The sequence below is a fragment of the Sorghum bicolor genome, chromosome 10 (genome assembly GCF_000003195.3).
Source record: "Sorghum bicolor cultivar BTx623 chromosome 10, Sorghum_bicolor_NCBIv3, whole genome shotgun sequence".
In the NCBI taxonomy this organism is placed as follows: Eukaryota; Viridiplantae; Streptophyta; class Magnoliopsida; order Poales; family Poaceae; genus Sorghum; species Sorghum bicolor.
Window position 1 is genome coordinate 59,518,255 of NC_012879.2, and position 9,584 is coordinate 59,527,838.

At 45.6% G+C, this 9,584-nt stretch overlaps 1 protein-coding gene across 3 annotated transcripts; it reads left to right on the forward strand.

Annotated features, from left to right (window-relative positions):
• On the forward strand, positions 3,876 to 9,464 carry LOC8065598 (mitogen-activated protein kinase 12). Of its 3 annotated transcripts, none has more exons than XM_021449496.1 (11): positions 3,876 to 4,008; positions 5,521 to 5,929; positions 6,083 to 6,210; positions 6,290 to 6,349; positions 6,635 to 6,784; positions 7,232 to 7,387; positions 7,510 to 7,647; positions 7,745 to 7,818; positions 8,250 to 8,351; positions 8,430 to 8,649; positions 8,873 to 9,464. In XM_021449496.1, exons 2-11 carry the CDS (start codon positions 5,533 to 5,535, stop codon positions 8,945 to 8,947), a joined length of 1,500 nt encoding a protein of 499 aa, XP_021305171.1. In that variant the 5' UTR covers positions 3,876 to 4,008; positions 5,521 to 5,532; the 3' UTR covers positions 8,948 to 9,464. The 3 variants fall into 3 exon arrangements, with proteins under 3 accessions (XP_021305171.1, XP_002437560.1, XP_021305170.1); XM_002437515.2 differs by having other exon boundaries at positions 3,959 to 4,558; XM_021449495.1 differs by lacking the exon at positions 3,876 to 4,008 and adding an exon at positions 5,195 to 5,431.

The window sequence follows — 9,584 nt, forward strand, 5'->3', positions numbered from 1 at the left end:
ATTTTCCGTCACATCGAATCTTTGATCGCATGCATGAAGCATTAAATATAGATGAAAATAAAAACTAATTGCATAGTTTACCTATAATTTGTGAGATGAATCTTTTGAGTCTAGTTACTCTATGATTGGACAATGTTTGTCAAATAAAAACGAAAGTGTTACAGTAGCCAAAAACCTAAATTTTTGCGAACTAAACAAGGCACAACTCGCCGTTCTGGGCCGTCGCATGACATTTGACTGCCATGTCAGATCCATCACCCATCTGGAACCAGATACTACAATCAATCAGTCATGCGCTGCTAATCACGGTGGCCGTTGACCGAGCCGGGTGATTAGCACAGCAGCAGCTTCGTCTCTCGCTGTCACGCACGCATGCTCCCAAAGCCGATGACCCCGCGCGGTCATGCTGCTCCGGTACGGTTTCTTCCTTCGTTGCCCATTTCTACGACAGGCACCCTTCGCCTGCCTTTTTTCAGAGCAGTCGTCGACCGAATCCACCGCCCACTTTTCATTTCTTTTTTCTTAAAAAAAAAGAAATTCCACCGCTCGCCAACCTACCTACTACTGCCTCTTCCTTCCCATCATCAAATTGGATGCCTCACCCTTTGCATGCAACGCAATTTTTTTTTTGAATGGTTCATGCAAATATGCAGTTTTCAGGAACGAACTGACAGTTGAGGTCAAAGACCTCGACGGCACAAGTGGGTGAGACGAATGTTTCCTGCACATGCTGGATGTCCGAGTCATTCATCATCCGTGCAAGTTGAAAGATCCCAATGAGACGACGCGGTTCCGCAGCAGGTGCAGCCTGCAGGACCCAACGTGAGCACATGCACAGCTGGGCTACGCGATGATGCAGCTTGCCTCTTGCAGTCTTGCGTGCCCAGCACATGTACCTGCAGAAGATCTGGTCTAGCATCAGTCGAGTGGTGCAGGTGTATTGCCACTGTGTAGGGATATAAACCCTATATCCTCATGGGTCTATATGGGCCGCACTGTCAGAGGGCTCGGCCCATAGGATGAAGACGTGCGGCGCACGACTAGTCAGCGTGCACCGCAAGGCTACAAGATATTGTACCAAATAGGATACTTTGCTTGTAACTCTGTCCCTTCACGATATATAAGGAGGGGCAGAGGTCCCCTAGAGGACAGATCATACACATTGTGCTCTCAACACAAATCAATACAACCAGACGCAGGACGTAGGTATTACGCCCATACGGCGGCCGAACCTGGATAAAAACCTTGTCTGTGTCTTACGTCACCATCGAGTTCGTAGCTTGCGCATCGTCTACCGATAAACTACTACCGTGCGTATACCCCAAGGTAGACTGCCGACCAGCTTTCGTCGACAGTGGCGCGCCAGGTAGGGGGTGTGCGTACAGCTTCCCAGACGAACAAGATGGCCATCATCTCCAACTTCGCGGCCATGGCGGACGGCTTCACGTTCATCGTCGGCTTCAACAGCTTCATCGCCACGAACACGGAGGAGGCGTAGATCCGATCTGCACCAATCACTTCTTCATCGACGTCGGCCGCGGCTCCAACCACGCTGGCTACGGCTACGACTCCGACTACTCCAGCAACGTCTCCGACCACGCCGACAACGCGTCACCCGCTTCTCTGCTACAAAGGAAGGCAGATCGACGACACCGACCTGCTCGGGCTATTGACCAAGTTTTTTGGCCTACTTGCTCTGACCGTCAATCGCAATAATAATCGCCGCGAAGAACGGCGCTACGACAACCGCGACCACCGTCATGACAACAAGTCAAAAAGCTCGAGGGCCAGACAATTTTGTCGTCACCGACCAGACTTTCGTCCAAAGATAAGTACACTTCTAATATTTTATTTATTTTTGGCATTATATTTTTTATTATCCTTCAAAACAACTTTTTGTTTAGCCACACTAGTTTTTTCTCCTACACGAGTTTTCCAGAGCCGGTACTGTCTCCGACTCCTCACTACACGTGCATGAAATCCGTCCTCTGCGTTCCGGGTGGTCGACAGTAGCTCTCTGGTGAGGCTGGCAATCCCACGCGTATCTAGGTTCCGCACCTCATGCTGATTGTTGGCTAGACCAGAGCTAGTACAAGCTCTAGGATGAATTAACTACTTGTGCTAATTTTATAACAAAAAATCTAAAACTTATCTCAGTACTGATTTTTTATCTAGAGTTCATTTATACATCATGTACTACCTATTCTCTATATTTATTTTTCAAGAGTTTGGTCCAGTCGACAAGCTACGCTCGGGGACTCGTCGACTATTCTCTACGCTGTGCCCGGAGACTGCTCCGACCACCGAGCACGTTTACGTTCCCAACCACGTTCGGGGACTTGTCGACTACTCTTTACGCTGTGCTTGAAGACTGTGCCGACCACCGAGCATGTTTACGTTCCCAACCACGCTTGGGGACTTGTCTACCAGTCTCTACGCCGTGTTCGGGGACTGTGCCGACCACCGAGCACGTTTACGTTCCCAACCACGTTCGGGGACTGGCCGATCAGTCTCTATGTCGTGCTCGGGGACTGTGCTGACTACCGATCGTGCTCAGAGACTCAGGCCTTGTTTAGTTCGCAAAAATTTTCAAGATTCCATGTCACATCGAATCTTTGGTCGCATGCATGGAGCATTAAATATATACGAAAATAAAAACTAATTGCACAGTTTAACTGTAATTTGTGAGATGTATCTTTTAAGCCTAGTTACTATATGATTGGACAATGTTTGTCAAATAAAAACGAAAGTGCTACAGTGCCAAAAACGAAAAATTTTGCCAACTAAACAAGGCCTCATCAATCACTCCCTGCGCTGTGCTCCGGACTTGCTTCGATCACTCTCCGACCGCAGCTTGGGGACTGCTTTTCTCAGTTACATATGAATTGAACTAGATAATTTTAATTTTTTAGACCTTGCTACAAGGCTCATACTTCGCCTTCCAGCAAGCTCGGGGACTACATCGGTACGATGCATCTAGTGATGCATGTTAGTATCCGAAATTTTAAGATGATTTTCTTTTTACACCCTGGCACCACGTGCCTACGTCACCTACTACCAGGCTCGGGGACTAAGTGGGCACACTTCACCTTGCGGTGAATATGCTTGCTTTTTTGAGGTCTATACTTTTCAGAAAAGTAAAGTGGGCACACTTCACCAAAAAAGAAATCTTTTTTGATTTAGAGCACCATGCATTTTTCGAACAACCTGCTTCTTCGATGTCAATGTTGATCAACTGTCTTTTGAGTTGGTCAAAATACCGTTGCAACTGTTTGGGCGACATTCTTGTTTATTGAAGACGTCAAGTCTCACTGATCGAAGAAGCTCAAGACGGCGTGTTACATCACAATACATGGTGCTCGGGGACTAGCTGTAGGGGTATAAACCCCTATACCCTCATGGGCCTATATGGGCCGCACTGTCAGAGGTGGCTCGGCCCATAGGATGAAGACGTGCGGCGCACGACTAGTCAGCGTGCACCGCAAGGCTACAAGATATTATACCAAATAGGATACTTTGTTTGTAACTCTGTCCCTTCACGATATATAAGGAGGGGCAGGGGTCCTCTAGAGGACAGATCATACACATTATGCTCTCAACACAAATCAATACAATCAGACGCAGGACGTAGGTATTACGCCCACACGGCGGCCGAACCTGGATAAAAACCTTGTCTGTGTCTTGCGTCACCATCGAATCGAGTTCGTTGCTTGCGCACCGTCTACCGATAAACTACTACCGTAGATATATCCTAAGGTAGACTGCCGACCAGCTTTCGTCGACACATTGCTAGAATTTTTTTTCTTTTTCTAGCAGCTAGTAATTTCGGTAATAGCAAGCAATTCAGGCACAGCCTGCCTTTTCCAGGTTTCAGCTCCTCCAGATTTGCAGTCCACCACTGTATGCTGCGTGTGCTCCATCATCGTCATCAGTCTGAACACAGCGCATTATCAGGAGACGCTAGAAAAAGAGGGGAGGAAAAGAAAATCGTCTATCCAATCCCAACTGGTAAAATAAGATCCCGTTCCTTCCCATCACGCCCATCGTTTTCCGCTCTCCATTCCGTTCTGCATCCGTCAATCCACTCCCCCACGGCGCCGACGACTCGGGCTCCCGGCTCCCCCCCTTGGACTCGGACGGGAACAGCACGTCGGGGAAAGGAAGCAAGCGTCCGCGAGTAGGAACAGTGACGAGTGACGGCAGCAGGGGGAGGGACGGGACACGGGAGGAGGGGAGGGGACAGAGGAGGAGCTTGGGCGGTGGAGCTGGTGGACTGGTGGTATATAGCTAGGCGGGCGGGCCGTGGGCGGGCAGCCAATGCCGTCGGGCGCGCAGGGCTAGGAGGATGGGCGGAGGGGGCGCGATCGTCCACGGCTTCCGCCGCTGGTTCCACCGCCGGAACGGCTCCACCTCCGGCTCCAACCAGTCGTCCGTCGCCGGCGAGGGGGACGACGGCTCGTCCGATCTCGAGGTCATCGAGGACCCGGATCTCGTCGCACTCCGCGCCATCCGCGTGCCCAAGCGCAAGATGCCGCTGCCCGTCGAGAGCCACAGGAAGGTGAGCGACCGACTGAGTGGACCCGCTTCCGTTGCCTTTGCCTTGCCTTGCTTGCTTGCTTTGCTTCTGTGGGTGGGGCTGGGTGGGGGCGGCCGGACGTCTCTCTGCCTTCCTCGTCGCGCTCCTTGATCCGCGGACACGGGGAATTTCTTGCCAAGATCGGGTTTTTATGGGATTTTGTTGCTTCCGTGCTGTGCAATTTCTTGCCGTGTAGGAGTGAGCGCCTCGTTTCCTTCCGCGTATGCATTGGGGAGCTGTGCGGATAATGCTTTTGTATTTTCGATCTGATCCGTGCATATCGTTTTGATCGGGGCTGCTTTTATCCCGATTTCTCAACTTATATGATTATATGAAATGTTCAATTGAAGCACTGAATTATTTTGGTCCCTATATATATGCTCCTACTGTCCTAGTAGTGCGGTGCTCTCCGTCTTGCGTCGTCAAACTTCAGTTAGCTATATATATCTCGGCAATTGCTGGCCTCGTCCGCGTTATTCTGATCCGGAGGAACTCGTTTCCAAGTTGCCCACTTGTGTTTTTCATGATCTGACCAGCCGACCAGGGCACCGGGTTTCTGATAAGGTAGACTTGATCTGCACCTCTAGGCTCTAGCTCCAGTTTCCCTTTGCCTGTTGCTGTTGTGTGTTGAGGACTCCACTGGCTCAGTGAGAAAAGGTCTTTCCCTTGCATGCGTTCCTACTGAATTTACCTGACCGTGTCTTTAGTGAAAAGGTCAATTTTTAGTAGGTTGGTCATGACCCGGGTAAAAGATCCCAGCTTTATAAACTTGTAGATGCATGCCATCTGCTTTGCTCACGAATAGCTTTCAACGATACACTACTGTTCAGTTAACCATAGGTTGTTCCACTACAGGTATTTTGTAACCAGTCATTCTTTGGATGCCCAATATTCTGTATCTCTCTGGTTAACTCCAATCTGTACCTGAATTTGTGATCTTACAGAACTCGGTGGAAATGGAGTTCTTCACAGAGTACGGAGAGGCAAGCCAGTACCAGATCCAAGAAGTCATTGGTAAAGGGAGCTACGGAGTAGTTGCTGCAGCTGTAGATACCCGCACCGGTGAGCGGGTTGCTATCAAGAAGATCAATGATGTGTTTGAGCACGTCTCGGATGCCACACGCATACTGCGGGAGATCAAGCTCCTTCGGTTGCTTCGCCACCCAGACATAGTTGAGATTAAGCACATTATGCTCCCTCCTTCTCGGAGGGAGTTCCAAGACATCTATGTTGTTTTTGAGCTCATGGAGTCGGATCTCCATCAAGTGATCAAGGCAAATGATGACCTCACCCCTGAACATCACCAGTTTTTCTTGTACCAACTTCTTCGTGCTCTAAAGTACATACATGCTGGTAAGTATATTAGCTTGTACCAACTACACGGTACCTATCCCATCTCTGCCAAGACAGTTTTTTGTATTTGTCAAACTGTTGTGGGCTCATCTGCTCATGGTTATCCAGTTTATTGTTATGATAATGTGCTCTTTATGGTCTATATTGGTGCAGCTAATGTATTTCATCGCGACCTAAAGCCCAAGAATATACTGGCTAACTCGGACTGCAAACTGAAAATATGTGACTTCGGACTTGCCCGTGCATCATTTAATGATGCCCCTTCAGCTATATTTTGGACAGTAAGACTCTTGACGTTTTATGGTAGCATTCATGTTCCACTTTCCTATTTTTAATGTGCTTCTGCTTTTCTATTTGAAGGATTATGTGGCAACAAGGTGGTACCGGGCACCTGAACTTTGTGGTTCCTTTTTCTCCAAAGTAATGTCTTGAGCTCTTGAATGCAATCGTAGTTAATATTGTTAGAGCACTATGTATGCATGTTCATCTTGAAGTTTCTAATGCATGAAGTGGTCAACTGTGTAGAGCATCATATTTCCCTTTTAGTAAATCTTCTTGTAGTATACTCCTGCAATTATGTATTCTTTATATTCTTGTAGTAAACTGTGCTGGAAACTGAGGTGTAAAGTTTGTTTAGACAAGATTATGTTGCAAAATCCTTATGTTACAGCTATCGAATTCTGACATGTTTTAATTTATATGCAGTACACTCCTGCAATTGATATTTGGAGCATTGGGTGCATATTTGCTGAACTTCTCACTGGAAGGCCATTATTTCCTGGGAAGAATGTTGTGCACCAATTAGATCTTATAACGGATCTTCTTGGAACTCCATCATCTGAGACCTTATCTCGGGTACTACATCTCAATTCTTTTTGTGTCATTTTGCCCAAACCTCCTATTATATCATTAAATAGCTAGGATGTTGTCTAACAATACAGGGCCTGTTTAGATACAAGAGCTAATTACTAGCTAGCTAAAAATTACCTCTAGTGCATCCAAACAAAAGAGCTAATAGATGGGCTAATTTTTTAGCCAAGTCTTCAACTAGCTATCCAACCATAGCCAATTTGAGCTAATTTTTAGCCCCAACTAGTAACTAGCCATGTGTATCCAAACAGACTAAACAAAGGATCTATGCGAATATAATATTAAAGCTCCATTTTATCAACAAAGTCCATTGCAAGCCACTGAAATATTTCCTTCAGGCTCCATTTCTTTGTTTATTTTGTGATGTCTGCTCCTTCTAGAGATTTCACATGTGGAGAAAACATCCATAATGTTGTCTATGACACTTTGCAGATTCGAAATGAGAAGGCCAGGAGATACTTGAGCTGCATGCGGAAAAAATATCCTGTGCCCTTTACTCATAAATTTCGAAATGCTGATCCTTTGGCTCTTCGTCTTCTAGAGCGTTTACTTGCATTTGATCCTAAAGATCGGCCTACTGCAGAAGAGGTAAACTCAATAAGAACACACTTTCTTTTCCTTTGTTACATTTTCTTTAACAGTCTCCATAAAAAGATGCCATACATATATTTTGATTTTTGATACAATATATTGTTTTATCTTAATTTCAGGCTCTAGCAGATCCATACTTTGCATCCCTTGCTAATGTGGAACGTGAGCCATCAAGACATCCAATTTCTAAACTTGAGTTTGAATTTGAAAGAAGGAAGCTGGCCAAAGATGATGTTAGAGAATTGATCTATCGAGAGGTAGGGAGCACCGGAGAAATAACTTTTAATATATTTTCCTCTTCGTGTAAACAAGTATAGTCACCATGCTTGAGATTTTTTTTTAATACGCAAGCAGATTTTGGAGTATCATCCACAGATGCTGGAGGAGTACATGAAAGGTGGAGAACAGATTAGCTTCCTCTATCCAAGGTGCAGTACTACATTAGTTTTTCCTTCTAAGGTTTTACTACCATACAATGGGAATAGTTAACTTCAACATCAAACGAAGTTTACTATATACTTTGTGTTTTACTTGCATCCTAGATCCTACTCATTCTTTGTCAAGTTGCTTGTCTTTCATTATGGTCATTCGCTCAAATCTTACCTACTTTACACTTCCTCACTTTTTGCCAGGAACCTATTTCCCCACACACCAAAAAAAAAGTACAAGGATTGTTTATAGGAAACAACATCCATTTTTGTTATAATAAAAAAATCATCCATTTTATACTATTATAAGGGTGAAATGCTGTTTTTATTTCTATTGCAAGGAGTCGCTGGATTTGTTTATAGGAGTATCTAGCATTATTCTTTTATCTAGTAGGATTGGTATGGTTGTTAATACTAGTATCTTGTTGCAGTGGAGTTGATCGGTTCAAACGGCAGTTTGCACATCTTGAGGAGCATTATAGCAAAGGAGAAAGAGGTTCTCCACTGCAAAGAAAGCATGCTTCCTTACCAAGGTACATGATTCAGGAGAAAGAGGTTCTCCACTGCACTTCTCAGTCATGCTAAATCCTGCATGTCTTTGTGTATGACAGGGAAAGAGTGGTTGTATCGAAGGATGGCAATACTGAACAACATATTAATGATCAGGAGAGGAGTGCAGATTCTGTTGCCCGCACTACTGTGAGCCCTCCAAGGTCAGAAGATGCCGACATGAATGATGTGAAATCCACAAGTTTAAGCTCTCGGAGCTACCTGAAGAGCGCAAGCATAAGTGCTTCCAAGTGTGTCGTTGTCAAAAATAAACACCCAGAGGTAATGCTGAACTGCCTGAATTCAACTGGTGGCAAGTAGGCAGGGTGACACACTTGTGCACTATCAATGTCTTTTTTTGATGGTGTGCACACTGTCAATATCAATAAAGGATGTGCAAAAGGACACATTTGATTGATTTGTTGCATGCAAGCTGTACCTTTTCCTTTGTTCACTTCAGAGATTAGGTAGTGCCTCCACCACTCATGTTTGGTTTCTCTGTTAGGATGATGAAATCCCAGAGGAAATGGAAGGCGTCGTCGATGGATTGTCTGAACAGGTCTCCAGGATGCACTCCTAGGCAGGTCTGTCCACGGCGACAGCAATCTTGGTGCAAGGTTTCTATCTGGTACACTGTATGTCGACGATGATACAGAGGACAGCCTGGGAAAGCGAAACACTCTATGGTACACTGCCCACAGCTAGTACTTGGGTAGAAGAGGAATATGCCACCGTCTGATGGTTCTTTCTTCATCATCTGTATTTCCACCGTGTCATGCCAGCATGTTGTGGCGTCTCTGGAAGCCCTGCATGGATTCATGAAGAATTCCTGAGATGTAGCACTAGTTAGTCCATGGAGGGAACAGAATGAACAATGAAGTATGATCAGCCTGTCGACCATGAAGATGTTTTCTTGCAATGGAGTCTGGACCTATGTTTGAGTTTTATTACAACGGCTTCTGCCGTACGAAGTGTCAGCACTCAGCAGTGTATCATCCTTTTTTCCATTTTGAGGGGATATCACTACAGTGCACATTTTGCCTGTCAAGAAACTCATGAGTAATTTCTCCAGTCATATAACTCATAAGTACACTGAACTTCCTTGGGTAACACCTTACTTACGGATTAACTATCGAAACAGACCCTTTTTGAACAGAGGATAAACCTATGCTTATAAGAAATCAAGGTAACAGTTTACATACTGCAAAAGCAGTTTA